Raw genomic sequence first — 15,516 nt, 5'->3', positions numbered from 1 at the left:
AATGAATGTGTCCATCCCAATTAGTTCTTGTGTAATAAAATAAAATATGACGCCATGAAAATAGTCTGGAAACAAATCATCTCATATCCATGATGTTATAGTTGGACATTGGTTTTTTATTTGTTTTAGTTCCATGTTTGTTTGTTTCTCTTTTTTTGTTTGTTTCATATCATGATTGAATCTAATGTGTAACTCTTTAAATTTGTCCTGGATGAAACGGACACCTATTACTGAATCGCTTCCTCTGACACAGGGAAAGGAATTCCTTCACATAAGGGTCTAGATTTCCTGCACAACCTTTTGAAAACACACGGGAAAAGTGGAATTCCTTTTAGGGAGGCAATCAGTCACCATGGAGCTCGTTTGAACACACAGGCCTCGGGATGATGTAACTGGGAAATGCTTGCTGGCACTTACTTCATACCCATGAAGATGTGAGAGTGTAATGGGTTCTGGCAAGACAGTTGGCAAGAAAGAATGTCAAAAAAGAAACTAGGGGAAAATATTTCCAGTGGTAATGACGAGGTTACAGTTAGCTTTGTTAGCGCTCCAATCATCTATAGCATCAAACGATGGCACACCATGTTGAACCCATGTGAAATTTTATAAATATTGAAAGCATGCTGATTGTAATACTTCCTGATTGTGGGAGAACAAAACCTTTCAGAGATTTCCTTCTGGCCATGTATTTCAGTCATGCATCGTGAAATGCAGTGGAGAAAGTGGAGAACAAATTCTTCTTCCTTCTAACTATAAACTCACTTACTTTATTTGTCTGCTTTCTTGTCCTTAAATTTTCACAGCACCACTTTTGTTTTACCACACACACACACACAGACACAAAAAACAACATTTTATTGCCCAACAGTTGATTTGTGAGCATGGCAAAAACCAAACTCCTCACGCCTCAAAAGTTGTTCTCGGCTACAACTCTAAATAAATCTTCCCCATTGTTCAATGCAGCTGCTTTTATTAAATGGCAAGAAAAGAAGAAAAGATTGCTAAACGGAACAACCCATCAGGACTGTACCTGCACGTACCGTACTTGTTACTCAGAATGATGCATAACTGGACATGCAGTTGAGATTCTTCAGATCATGCATATAGCATAACAGAAAAAAAAGCAAACCATACATTTGAATGTTCTCCAAAGCAAGCGTTATATAGAGGAAAACATTGAGCGTCTGTAAACATGACGACCGAACATGGCTTGTCATCTGAATGTGTTTCGAACTGTGTTTCTGCCTCGATTTGTTTTCCAGCTGCACTTTTGTGCACACACAAGAATACACTTCCATAAGTTCAACCTGGGTACTTCCAGTTTAATTTGTCCTTTAAAGTTAATTAATGCTTAGTAAACGTTTTTAAGTGTTATTTTTTGCTTTTATGGTAAAAAATAACATAAAAGAAATTTATGTTGTTGTGCAGCACCTCCTACTTAACAAAGGAGTCAAATGCAACGGTAATATAAGAGGCGATTTTTGGCTGATATATAGCAGGATACTGTGCATGACATATTTCCCCAGCAGAAATGCAAAAAATAAAAAATTTAAAAAGTTAAAATATTTCTAATATGTGATCCAGTCATAATAACATTTTAAACTAAGCACACAACTGCTGTATTTGTCAACCTGTCTTTTCAAACTTGAACCGAAAAGGTCCACTTTCACCTTACTCCACCTCTGATGCCAAAGCAGCAGTCAACAGAAAACAGGGATTTTATTTTTATAGAATAATGGTTTCTGAGATCTTCTTCAGCCAACACACAATTAGCAAATTAAGGCTTCCACTTCTTTTTTTTTCTTTTTTTTTTTTTTTAACAGCAAACTCCAGACAGGCCACTGGAACACAATGCCAGGACTTCAATTGTACTCTCAGTTTGTGTGCCAGAGGAGGAAAAAAAAAGTGAATGTTTATCTGATATCCAACTCTTTGATTCTGGAATTTGAAACTTTTTATCTTTGTTTGTCCACTGGAACATTCAATCCCCTTTTTATTTTTAAATAATCCCAAAATCTTTGAAGCTGTTTGCCTATGCGTGTTTACTAAAGACAGAAGCTGCAGAGGGAATTCCTTTTAATATTGCTATCACCTGCAGCATCATCTGAATTTGTTTGGCAATTTAAATTATTTACTAATAAACTGCCCGCAGCATCCGAGCTGGATTGGGTCCTGGCTGCAGCTCTGTTGTAATATGATTACCCAAAAACAATCCTATCTTGGTTTCTTATCTCCAGCTGTCAAACCAAGTAAGGGCGAAGGAATGCTCCGCTCTCCCCTTTTCTAACGTAGCTACGTCGTCTGACTCGCGTTATTCTTTTTTTCAGCCTTCTTCTTCATTCATGGCGGGTGAAGTGTAGGTCTGTTAACACCTGCGCATTATGCTCTGATGTGTATGAGGGTGTAAGGAAGAGAGGAGGAGAGGAGAGGACAGACTCCCTCCCCTTGTTCCCTGTCCAACTCTGCTTCCAGCTGTTGCTGCATTCCTCTACACGTCGCAGTCGGCTCAGGCCGCCGGCCTTTTTTTTTTTTCCAAAAACTTTTGCGTCAGTTTGTCACTGGCACCGGTGCGCGCGGATGCGACAGTGGATTATAGTGTTATAGAGTCGTACAACTTGCTCATGTGAGTAATGTTTGTGGCTACTGCCAGGAGTATTAGGACGACTAGAGGAGCAGAAGATTAACATTTGGAAGAGCGCGAGATCTTGGACTGATCGGTCCGTTTCTGCGCGATGACTGAAGTGGTCAATTGCGCGTCTGCAATGGTAAGAATGTACATCAAAATAATATTTATATCACAAATTTTAAGGATTAGAAGCAGATTTAAAAAAAAAAATAAAAAATCTCACCTACCGCTATTGTTGTTATTATTACGTAGCACAAAACAGGTCTTTCAAAAGTAAAGTCTGATTCTCTTAACAGTAATGAAGGAATGACTTCTAGTGTATTTAAAATGTGAGGATGAAAATATAAAAGAAAGAAAAGTAAAAATGCACGATCCAATAAATTAGGTCAAAATTGGCATTAAATACTCCTACCTTTTTGTTTCCTAAAGAAAAAGCAAAGTTTCGTGACTCAGTTCTCCCCAAGGGCACGATTTCTGTTTACTTGTTCTAATTTCTTCAAATAAATGTGGAAGAACAGTTCCACGCCATTAAACAATTTGGATTTGAACGGTGTCCCCTGTAAGCATGAACTAATAAATTGGTAGAAGATGAAAAGAAGTCGGTAAATAGACAGTGCTAACGGAGCAATTGCGCAGAAATGTGTGCCATGCTGGGCTTTTTATCCTTAATGGAAGTATGTTTTAATGTCCGTATGAATTATCTATGTATTTTTATTTGGTTAAATTTGAGAAACCACATCAAACCAGTCAATATTGAAACTGAAAGTGTTTGCTTCTGTGTTAAATGGTAGTTTAGTGCACTACCATTTGTGCACTAGTTTAGTTTTCTGCCTGTGTTGGGTTTAGAGGTGGTCTTTAGTACAGTCAGACTAAGGCACTTGAAATCTTTTGGGTTAAAATCATGTTCACTTCCTGTTATTTTTCTACTTTGGGGTGTCTTCTACACAACCAATGTTCTTTTTGTTTTTTCTTTTTTCAAGGTTTTGAGGTGAGGTTATAAACCTTGAAGTATATTGCAGATTTCCTCCCCCCCTCAGAACTCCTGTCCTTCCTTGTCTCTTGGTCATTTCCTGCCCCTTTGGAAAGCAAACATCACTTGATCCTCTGCATGTGGCAGAAGAAGTCATTTGGGCTTTTCCGCGGGCCATTCACACACATTCAAGTTAGATTTCCTCCACCTTTGAGTCAGCTGCAACAACAATGCACTTTCTTTCCTGTAAGAATCTCTGACTTTTCCCAACGACACAAGGAGTGCGAGAGAGTTTGAGGGTTTTTTTTAATCTTCCAGCAGGCGATCAAGGTCATATTGACAAAAAACATACACACTTTCACTGCTTGCTCTTGTTCATCTTGGTCTCACTAGATTATCGTTGTAGGTTATATTTCACGTACTCACACACACACACGGAGATTGGGGAGGTTGGGACATACAAAGGAGGAAAGTAATCGTATTAAGGCCAACGAGTTGCTGAATGTGAGGCACAGTGAGACCGACTCCATATTAACCAGCATCACTGATACAATGCAGGCTTTGTCAGGTGGGAGGAGGAGAGGGTAACATTGGAATGCATGGGGTTGGGTCTTTATAAAATACAGAAAAGACGTAATAAGAAAGACAGAGAGTCGAGTGCACAAATCAAGAGGGAATCTTGAAATACACAATTTTTATGAAAGGCTATTAGATGGGGAGACAATCCCTTGTCTTCCTTTCATTTCTAATTCTTTGTTTTTCAACCCACGGGTACTAGAGCTTCCTTTCTTCAGCTAGAGTATAAGCGACCTTAAATACAGAGACACAAATACCTCTACCTGTAATTAAATATATCAGTAACAAAATGACCTAGGTGTGTTGTGTTTGAGATGCATTGTTAGCTTAACAGTCCTTTTAATGGAAACTACACTGAGCATTGCTTTGAAAACCAATCACTGTCTGCAACTTCAAAAATCGACATGATCCGTCCGTCCATCTATCCATCCGTCCTACGGCCACGTCTAGCCATCCTTCAGAAAGCCATATTTTTTGCCACTTATACCTGGGTTCTTGTTATTGAACTGGACCTCATAACACAGAGTTTGATCTTAAACAGCAGAATCCATGTGGTGAACTAAAACACATTTTATATATGACATATAACTAAGGCAAGTTATATAGCATAAAACAGTATTATACAGTTGAATATTATAAAACTCTAAAATGGTACTGTTACTGAACTATGCTGAGAAAACGTCAACATTTTTTTATATGTTGAAAAAGTGGCAATTTCTCTGTCAGCATATGATCAGTGCTGAGGATGATGATGATTAATGAAAAGGAAAAGGCCAGAAAGTTAAATCATGCTAAAATGCTTTTTAGAAGTCTTATGCATTAATTCCCCCTTTCCCTTTCTCTTCTTTTTATTGGTCTAGATTTTTCTGTCTTCGTCTCAAATTCTCTCTCCACATGCAGGGCAAACCGCACGTTTCAGACTCAGCTGTTTCACAGATGGCATCAAAGATGGGTTTTTTTTAAGAGACCTGTGTCAATATGAAGTTAATTCGTCAAGACACGATAGAAACTATTTGCAAGGTTCTAACTCAAAAATGCATAACACCATGCAAAATCGTGTTTTAGCTTATCTTTTCAGGTCAGCCGTGATGTTTTGGTAAGATGATGAAAAAAAAATATAAAAATAAACCTGTAGATATCCAAAAAGGGGGCTTGACACAGCTCGCTGTTCTTCTTTAACCAAGGCCAACAAAGCCACAGACTTGTCATGACCCGTCCTGGAAGGCGTTCACCTGGAGAGAGAAGGTGATTATGGGCTCCGGGGACTAATAATGAGGAAGAACAAAAGAATGAAGTGGTGCATCTTTGCAAAAGCAAGAGAGAAGGTGGAGCTAAGAAACCATGGCAGACAGAGAGGAAACTTTATTCTAACATTCTCCTTCAGGATTAAAGAAATCCTTTTGTTCCTTGCTTGACTCTGAAGTATTTTTTTCTTCAAATAATGTTGCCATAACAAATGGCAGATTTGCTTTGTCTACACCAATGGACAAAAAAAAAAAAAGAAGTAAAGTCACAGGAATGCGTAGCCCATATTTGTACAGAAAAAAAAAAAGATAAAGAGCTGATATATGGGTTTATTTGTGGATGTTTGTGCACGGATGGAGGTTATGAGGGTAGCTGCAGGCACGGCCGTGTCTGAGAGACGGGGGAATTGTTGGAGGTAGTGAGGGTGCCAAAGCAGCAAAGGAAACGTCCCCAGAAAGGAAGCTGTGGCTGAATTAGAGGAAGCCGTGCAGGGCAGTGCTCCATTTGCTTTCCCCTTTGTAACAAGTTGGAGGAACGAATGGGAAAAGACAGGAAGCGAGATTAAACACGACAGGGGGAGAGGAGGGCATGGATCGGCAAAAGTGCAGAAAAAGACAGGAGGATGAGATCGACATAAGGCACCGACTTTGGGAAAACACAGATGAGGACATGACAGAGTTTCAAAACCGAAAGGAAGGAAAAGAACTGGAAAAATACCCAATACAGTTAGTTGTTATGAAAGCTATTTCAGGTGGCTATTTTAGGCTATTAAAAGATTATTACAGGTTGAGGACAGAACACCAGAGGAAATGGTCTGAGGTGTAAAACACAGAGTGGTTCTGGCGGTTCCCCATGTGCTGCAACTGTTGCCACTTTGGGGAGCAGTATTTCATATTTTAGGTTTTTATGTGTGGGCACACAAATAGTGGTAAGCTTTCTTTTTCTCTCTCTCTCTGTTTCTCTCTGCTGAATTGTAGGGCAGTTCACAGGAACTCCTTGGCACACGATCTGTGGATGTTTACAAAAAATATACACTGCCACACTTCTGATTTCTCTCCCTCTCATCTTCCTCTCTGCCTCGTTTCCTCTTCAAAGTTTGCCATTCTCTTGCTTTCATGGCTGACTGATTTAAGATTTTTCATTTATTTTTGAATTTCACCTCCTGTTATTAAACATTGAGCCTTTCCGTTTGGAGCTGGCTTTTAATTTGCACAACATAATAGTTCAAATGATCCAAAAATATTGTCGTGGATTACTGCCAGGAAGCAAAGATACGGTCTTGACATTTTCTGTTGTGATTTAGCTTTTTTTAGAAAGTACCTTAATGGTCCAGCTTAGGTAAAAGCATATTCACGTTAGAATGCTCCAGTAAAAATCTGAAATTTGATTGTCGCACTCTTCGTTCAAGCTTTTGCAGAGAATAATTTTCAACTAAATGTGTAAAGCAGTTAGAAACTTAAGTGAAGAAAAACATGCAACTGTTATTGCAGTGAAAGGATTTTCTGTAAAACCCAAAAGAAAAAAATGTGTTGTGATATTGAAAACAAATGCATGCCGCACTTTCTAGATTTTAAATTGTATGTTGTTTTGAAACCCTCCCCGTCAATTGTCTTCCACTTTTCAAATATTTTGTGTCGATCTATTGCATCAAATTCTAACTGTGCATATTTGGGAACATAATGTGTTATCATGATGAAAAGGAGAAACGTTCCTGTGATATGTATAGTTTTAGAAAGCGCTGTAAGCTAAATGAATGTCTGCTGTGTGTGATGAGAGTTGATTTTCAAGGGGAAAAAGAGAATTGGGTCAGTGATAGGGAATACAAATAAAAAGTAATTCACTTTTTAGAGAGTCAGACAATTTCATTGTTTGTGACATTCTGTTTTAATTTGGATAATCAATGATGGGATGTGAAACATCCATCACTGTTAAAACTGCTTTAAGAATCTGGTGTAATTAAAAGCACACCAGTTTTATTCTCAAATAGTGCCAAATAAGCACTGGCTTTGGTTCTGATGACAAAGGAAACTAAAAAAAAAAAAATGATGTGGACTCATGTAAGATGATAATTTCCAGTAATTTGAATAGTTTGCATGCTAGAAACCTCTGATTTTCTACTATCCTTGTATTCTCTAATAAATAACATCCCTGATTTCTTTCTTAAAGAGAACTGCATCAGCTGTTACTTCTTAGTGGGATTGTCTGTGAATATGTTGGTTTTGTAGTGGACTGGCAGCCTACCAATCGTCTCATCCATATTGCCTCAAGAACTTTTAATCGCTTTCACAGAACATTGTGTTTGTATGTCCTTTCAGGAAGCCGAGATGATGTTTAAGCCAGAGTCGGATCAGATGTGTCTGCCAGAACCCAAGGTGAAATAAAACTCTCCCACAAACATGAGCCATCAGTGGCACATTTGCATTTATTTTGCAGAAAATTCATAGCAGCAAAGAATCAGCTTTTATGTTGTGTTGTTACATCCCTAAAATGCAATAAGTACGACTGGTTATTCCCCATTAATCCTTGCAGTCTCCACCCTTGGACCTGATAGACACGGGAAAAGGCCTGAAGGTTCAGACTGTGACGCCTCATCTGGTTAGCTTAGGCAGTGGGAGACTGAGTGTGGCTATCACCCTGCTGCCACTAAAAGAAGGTAACATACATTACTAACAGACAGCAAAACAAAACAAAAAAAAAAGCTTGGGATTACCGGGTCACTATTTATTTTCACTTACATCTCCGATCTAGAGGATGCAGACCATTAAATCTCCTAATGTATTCTCACCTGCCGTGCAATGCTTTGACATGGAGCCTGGAGTGAAACCAGATGCCCTCTAATCTCTCCCTGTGTCTTTGCTTTCTCTTGCTAAACTCCTACGGTGTTGATCTCCCCCCAACCCCCAACTCTCTGTATCTGCTCCATGGTTGCAGTGACAAAGTAGCTGAAATATCTGTAAATGTGGAATGGTAGGAATATCCAAAAAAGCAGCAATAAAATATTCACACAGGTGTTGGCACAATCCCAAGCTTCAAAGTGTACTATTGAGATTTAAAGTTTTATGAGAAATGTAAATCTATAGATCAAAAAGCATTACAAGAAAATGTGTTTTCAATTTGTTTGTTTATGTGCAGAATGTTCTTTTATAGTCAGATAAAATTGTATAACAAACTGTTTTGCACATGTATCTTAATCATCCTGCTAGAATGTATTTTCCCATAAAGCTGGTTTCCTCATTGGTATTCTAGATGGTTGCCAAAAAAGTGATAGTAAAATGGTCCAAGTAGGATGTAATACAACATGAGAGGGATGCTTGTACTGCTGATTAATGTTTAATAGCCTCTGGATATTACAAGGAATACTAATGCAAACTGACTGACATGTAGTTAATACAAAACTATCTTAATAAGAATGATGACTCTAGCGCACTTAAAGCTTTTTACATAGTAATTTTACGCAAGGTTTTTGCACAAAGAGAAAACATTTGCCCTGCAGTTGTTGTTGTTTTTTTAATTCTGCATAATCACAAGTAACCCATAATTGGCCCTCATTTCCATTGTGACTTGAACAGATAATGTGCAAGAGAGCTCAGTTTAAAAAGTGACCTATGTAGGCATGTATGTCAGTAGCTCAAACTGTTCACTACTAATCGTTTGTCATTGATTTGCGTCACAGGGTTGACGCGTATAGGCCGAGAAGATGCTCCCGTCCCTCAGGACATTACGATTGAAGGGCCTGGCATTGAGGCAGAGCACTGTCATATCATCAATGAAGGTTGGCATCAGTTCACCTTAATATAACAGCTTTTTAACACTGACAAGCTGTTGTATGAATGTTGACAACATACCATGTGCATTGATCAGTAGTTTCTTGTGGTTTAGTCTAGATTAAAGTTAGCGGCTAGAGATCTTTTAACAGAACAACATTTTAAAAACCCGAAACTACCCCTTTAAATGATTTGTCCTACACTGTGTTTTCACTTGTTCTTTTTTTTTTATGAAACACTTGTTTCATAATTGTTACAACAGGAGGGGTGGTGACCCTTGACCCCTGTGGTCATCTATGCAGTCTGGATGGAGTCCAGGTAACCGTCCCCACACCACTAACTCAGGGTAAGGTGTACACATTCATGCGCACATTATTAAATATTCCTCTTGCTTGCACACAGAAGCAAGCCTCTTTTTTTTTTTTTTTGTTTGTTTGGAAAATGCTTAAAATATTGCCCCCTACTGGTTAAATTTAGTACATAACTTAAACGGAAATTCACTTCCTTGGTTTGTGTTCAAGCTTTTAGTATTTCCTAACATGTTTATGTGTTTGTCTGCAAAAGAAAAAAAAAAGAGGGTAGTTTGTGGTTTAGTAGGCTTGCATTCCTCTCTACGTATGAGTCACATGGGCAACTGCTGACGTTATGCAGGGAAACAAATGGGTGTGCAGTGTTTCAGTGTGTGCAGAAATGTTCTCCTGGCTGTGTCTGTGTTTAACATGATGCATGTTTAATGGAGGCTGGAAGTGTGTGTGCGTGTGTGGGGGACGTATACCTCTGGTTTGGTTTAATTCATAGTGGTTTGGAACAGCAAGCTTCCATAATGAGTCACTGTTTCCAAACCTATGTATGCTGCAGCGGCATACATAAGTCTTCACATTCTGTCATTGTGGACTCCAAAAAGGAGTCAGAGCACACTGAAACATTCTCTCAATTGCTTTTAAGAGTTCTTAACTTCCATTGCTTTTCACCCTGGCCCTTTACGTCTCTGTTTTCTGAGACCTATCCTGAACGATTTATCCGTTGCCCGTCTACCCTGTCTGCTCTTTTCCCTTATCTAGTTTCTCAGAATTTTCCCTCCTGCAGAGTGTTCCCTTTTTCCTGAAACCACTGCACCACGACTTGTCTCTCCTTTACATTTACCTTTTTCAGACCTCCTCATTGTGCTCTGTCAAGCCTAGCCATTTCAAGTTAAATATTGACAGGCTTATTTGTCTTTGTGGTGAGCCTTGCTGATTCAAATATTGACATTGTCTCAGAGTATCCACAGACACAAGCCCAGGGTGCTGTGAGGTTGTGGGGGGAGGGGAAAGAAAAAACAAAAATTCAAAATTCAAAAATACTTTGCTAATTACTAAATGTTGAAACTCATTTAATTAAAGAGTTGAGGTAGATGGTGATGGGTTTGGTGAAATTGCAGTAAAAGGAAAAGGGAATGTCTGGAAAAAATATGGAGAGCCTCAGACGAGATTCATACCTCGGGAACATCCTCTGGCTTCTCATTTCTGCGGGCTGAGAAACACCAAGAAAACTCTCATCAAAAATACACATGAGGGAGGCCTTGAGCCAATTTACTATGTTTAGGAAATGATCTGTTTTGCATTCTGGTATTTGGAGCTTGACCTGGAATCACATAAGCCTCACTGGTAAGTCACTGGAACAGCTGGAAGGCACTTCTGATACATAAAGGGAAGCAACGGCAATCAAACTGTTTAGGAAAGTATCAAATTATCCATTCGTTTTCTGTAGACCTGACGGGTTTGTGAGGGATCTGGTGCATTTCTCCAGCATTGGAGACGGGGTATATGCCCTGAACAGACTCTCTGTCCCTCATTGGGAAACACAAAGACAAACCACCATGGATGCACACAACCTTAAGGGTAATTTAGTCCACAATAAACTTAGCGTGCATGATTTTGGATAGCAAGGGGACATCAGAACCATGTGCATGACAAGAACACGCAACCTCACAGAAAGAGCCTGCAACGTGATTTGAGCCCAGTACTTTCTCATGGAATGGCGACAGTGCATGTGCAACAACCACGACTGTGAAGCTTATAGGCTAGATGTGTCACATATGAATATTGTTGAAAAAAAAAATCTCTATGATTATTGTTCAGGTTTCTATGCACTCTGAAAAACTGTAGAATTTGATGTATGCATTTAGTATGGTCTGGAGAGATATGGGAAAAGAAAAGGGACTCTATTTCATTGTTGCCTCTATCCCAATACCTTAAAATAGGCTAAGAAAAACGTTACCTGAAGATCCACGTGTGGAAAAGCATATATCTTTGAAAAAATGTGTTTGAACTCTGTAACATACACGGGGCAGAAAAAGAAACTCAACCTCCCAGTATTCACATTACTCATTCAAATGAAGACTGCTCCACCAAGCTGCTCCTCTTTCTCCCTTAATGTCTTACAGTCATCCCTCATAAAAGCCCTGGAACAAAGCAAGAGTAGACTTAGATTGTGTGTCCTCTAAAATGTAAAGGATTTTGCTGCATTGTTTCATCTTCTAACTTCTACATAAATCGCAAGCCTGTTTTGAGCTCCTCAGTTTGTTTTGTAGTATAAACCTCATCTTTGTCACCATGAAACATTTTTAAGCCCGAAACGAGAATACAGCTGAACGTATTTGCATGTTTTGGCGCTACACTTGTCAAGTGGATTTAAAAAGTTGAATAGAAATAGGTAGGGAGACAAAGAAAGTTGAGGGGGCGTCCTCCACATACCTCACCGTTGTACCGTCTTTGAACGTACCATCTACCCACCAGGGTTGACTACGTACCACGCTTTTATTGCGTAGCTCATAAACTGGCGTCCATGTGTATTTTGTCTTCATGACGGTCTGATAAGAAACATTGCTTTTTATTTTTTATTTTGCCTACTTTTAAAGTGATTTCTCCAATGGCAACTAGGGATGCTCAACCCCCCTTTTTTTAATAGTGAAACTTGGTACAGTCCCCGGGCTGAGGCTGGTGGATGGTAAATCACTGAACTTTCTCCGACACGGAGTCAGGACGACTGGGGAGGCGTTTCATCACCGAGCAGGGAAACAAACAGCAGCTCCCAAATTTAAAACGAGCCTTTATTTCAGCTTTGCTTACAGGAGAGCTTTCTGTTAAAGCAGGGTCTCTCTAAAACCGCTTAAGAAAAAGAGAGAGGAAAAACAATACTTGTATTCGCCGAGCGTTTACTGAATGGGACTCACAAGGTTAGTAACGAATTTATTAGCTACAAAGTTGCAATTACAGTGGCGTCATTTGTTTCCGTTTCCCTTTATTTTACTAAAATGTAACTCTTTGTAACTTTCAGAATGGAATGTGTTTATTTTTTCCTTCTGACGATTTGGACATAAATCACCATAATAACAAATGACGAACGTATTATTTCCACGTATTAAGTCATTTCAAGAAGAATTTAAAATAGGATTAGCTTTTTATGGTCTGTCATAGTGTTAGGCACTCTACTTTTTTGTGCATATGTGTTAAATGCAACCTGTATGACTGTATTAAGCTTCCTTTTGTTTTGGTTATCTCTCTGTCTCTTTGTCTGGTAGATCTCAAGACTGTTATAATCTGATTTTGCACCTTTTTTTCTTTTTCTTTTTTAGCCAGGATCATTTGTGATTACGATCCAGCTAAAAACTTTGTGAAATAGCCTTAAATAATAAGTAACTAGTTACAGATTTATTTGGAGGTGTAAATCACTACTGTTGCTGCAAAGGGCAAACCAAGCCACATAGTGTTGAAAGTCTCAGTCAGATTCCAGCTGTATTCTTTCACAATCTGTTGCGCTACATGCACTCTGATTGAATTAAACATTTAGGTGTGGACTTTGGAGGAATAAATAAGCCTGTGAACTCTCAGACAGGGGTGAGCAAACAAAAGAGTACGAGCCTTATGGTAATGAAGCCAGCCACGGTCATGTTACCTGACACCTGGACACAAAACCTGTGAAGTCATTGGTCTTGCAGGTACTGTGCACTGCTTGCCATTTGCACTTTTGAGCTGTTTTTTTTTTTTGTTATCAGCTTTAAATAATAACAGAGATGTGTCGACCTTATCCTGTCTTCGTTCACAAGTTTTAGACTATATTTCCGATTTAAAACAGATGGAAGATTGTCGATTTTTTTTTTGTTTTGTTTTGTTTTTTGTTTTGTTTTTGGGCTTGGTGAATGTGGAATGGGTCAGTGCGCCATGGGTACGATTTGACAAGAAGCAGAGATGCTGTGTCATCTGAGCTGCGCAGTATTAGAATCTTTAACCTATCCCCTGAGAAAGATCGGTCTCCGTCTTCATGGAGTTGCTTTTGATTGCCTTTGCTCCACGGAGGGTTAATGTGTGGCTTATTCTCCCACTGGGAACCTGTGTTTATGCATCATTTCATGAATGAATGAACTCCCTTCTAGATCCAAGTGATTTCTACTGCATTCTAGCCACAACTGTTTTTAAAAGCTACTTCTCCATTCAGACGAGAACTGTCAGGAATTTTCCTAACTGTACTTTGAAGTGTTTAAGTGATTACCTTGTACGTCAAAGCTGATAAAGACAGGCCACTTTAGCCCCATCGTGGTACTTGTTGGACATGGGATCTCAGCAACCTGTTTATTTTTGCATCATAGCCTAATTGTCTCAAATTGTCGATTCCTCCACTTATGTTAACTCAAACAGAGCAAGAGTTTCCCCTCCCATAACGCTGTGGCATGCGTAGATCTACATGGGAACAGAAATTGGCTCCAGACATGAAGCGGCCCGTACATCTGTGTCCTCAAAGGCTCTGAGGTCTGACTTTGTAGATCACAGACTTTAAATTATCCTGTAAATGCATATACAGACAAATTTCAAGTTGTTTCTTGTTATGAAAGAAGGTCTTTGAATGTTGTGTGTGTTGTGGGTAAAGCATGCTCCGACACGGGCAGCAAACTCAATTTCCTGGTTAACAAGGGAGCACGTGAATGAGATCAAATGGGTTTTATTGAGTAGAACAGCCGGAATCATTTCAACCTTTTAATAACAAGAGACTTGATTTTATCTCATTTAAGCAATTAAGAATTTACAGCGTCTTGGCAAAGTATTAATAACCCTCGAAAGGTCACAGCCGCAAACTTCATTGTATTTTGTCGGAATTTTATGTGACTGACCAAGTAGTGCAAAACTGGGAAGCAGAAGGTTAAGGATGTGTTGTTTTCATGAAGTTGTACAGATAAAAATCTGATCAGTGTGGAGTATTTGTATTCAGCCTGCTTGAATCACTACTTTGTCTCAGTGAGTTTCTTTCTACCAGATTTGCTGGAGACACTGACATGTTTGCTCATCTTTTTACAAAATAATTTGTAACTTACTCATATTAAATGGAGTGTGTTTGTCAATGTCAATGTTAAGGCCCAGTTACAGATTCTCAGTTGGATTTGGGAAAGGACTTTGATTAGACCATTCCAACACATAAACATGATTGGATCTCGGCCATTCCATTGTATGTTTATGGGTGCTGACCTCATGGAAAAGCCTGTTCAGCGAGCAGTTAATCAGTTAATCACATAGTAACTTAAAATGAACTTAAAATGAAAAGAAATTTCTGATGATTAATAATTTTTGAAGGGCAATTTGGTGTACAGAGACAACTTAATCCATTTTAGTTATGGTTTCAGTCGTATGTGTTATTTTTACTTCCATTTTGTTAGTTTTTTGTTTTTGGTTGTGCTTTATTTTTAATATTTAAAATCTCTTTCAGTTTCAGAGAAGTGTTCTGAGCAAAATGTAAGTTTATTGCTCTTTGAGAGAGAGAGAGAGAACTTTGATTATCATGCCATTATCAATACATTATTTGGAAATAGACTCAAAACATCATTAATATAAATAGGGGGAGCATTTATCGTCGAGTAGAGTTTTTTAATATGACAGGCCTGATGGTGGAAGGTGAACCTAGCTACTAGTTTACACTTTTGCAGCATCCAACAGGTTTTCGTCAAAAATTGTCGTAATTATTTTTCTTGTAACATCATACGTACTGTTTTGTGCTGATCTATTTAATAAAATTCCTATGAAATGTGTTCATGTTTGCAGTAAAAGGTTTTGGGAAAAAAACAGTTGAGTGGATGTAAATACTTAGAAAAGGCTTTGAAAGTGTATCTTATGCTACGTGATTAACACAGATAGTATGCTTTCTATCTCTATCCCTTTGCCTGCATCACATAGCATACTGCAATAAAGGCTGTAAAACCATTAAAAAAAAGACGAGCAGGTTAGTTAATAGATTTTATAGATGAAGGAGCTGAGAGGAAATTAAAAAGACTAAGAGGCTGTTAACAAATCAGGACATGCATTTCGCTC

The 15,516-nt window shown here is 38.7% G+C and overlaps 1 protein-coding gene across 4 annotated transcripts in view; it reads left to right on the top strand.

Moving 5' to 3' along the window:
* Positions 1-2,372: 2,372 nt before the first annotated feature.
* The window catches only part of phldb2b (pleckstrin homology-like domain, family B, member 2b), a 38,100-nt gene continuing 24,956 nt past the window's right edge, over positions 2,373-15,516 (top strand). For 2 of the 4 annotated variants that reach the window (XM_044104827.1, XM_044104826.1), the window contains exons 1-5: positions 2,373-2,765; positions 7,733-7,789; positions 7,947-8,070; positions 9,091-9,189; positions 9,444-9,527. In XM_044104827.1, the coding sequence (XP_043960762.1) occupies positions 2,733-2,765; positions 7,733-7,789; positions 7,947-8,070; positions 9,091-9,189; positions 9,444-9,527 (397 nt within the window). In that variant the 5' untranslated portion in view covers positions 2,373-2,732. The remainder of the gene's footprint in view (positions 2,766-7,732; positions 7,790-7,946; positions 8,071-9,090; positions 9,190-9,443; positions 9,528-15,516) is intronic. The other 2 variants (XM_044104828.1, XM_044104829.1) reach the window with 2 other exon arrangements.

The sequence above is a fragment of the Gambusia affinis genome, linkage group LG21 (assembly GCF_019740435.1).
Source record: "Gambusia affinis linkage group LG21, SWU_Gaff_1.0, whole genome shotgun sequence".
In the NCBI taxonomy this organism is placed as follows: domain Eukaryota; kingdom Metazoa; phylum Chordata; class Actinopteri; order Cyprinodontiformes; family Poeciliidae; genus Gambusia; species Gambusia affinis.
Note: the sequence above shows the minus strand (reverse complement) of the source record. Positions and strands in the feature narration are given on the sequence as shown.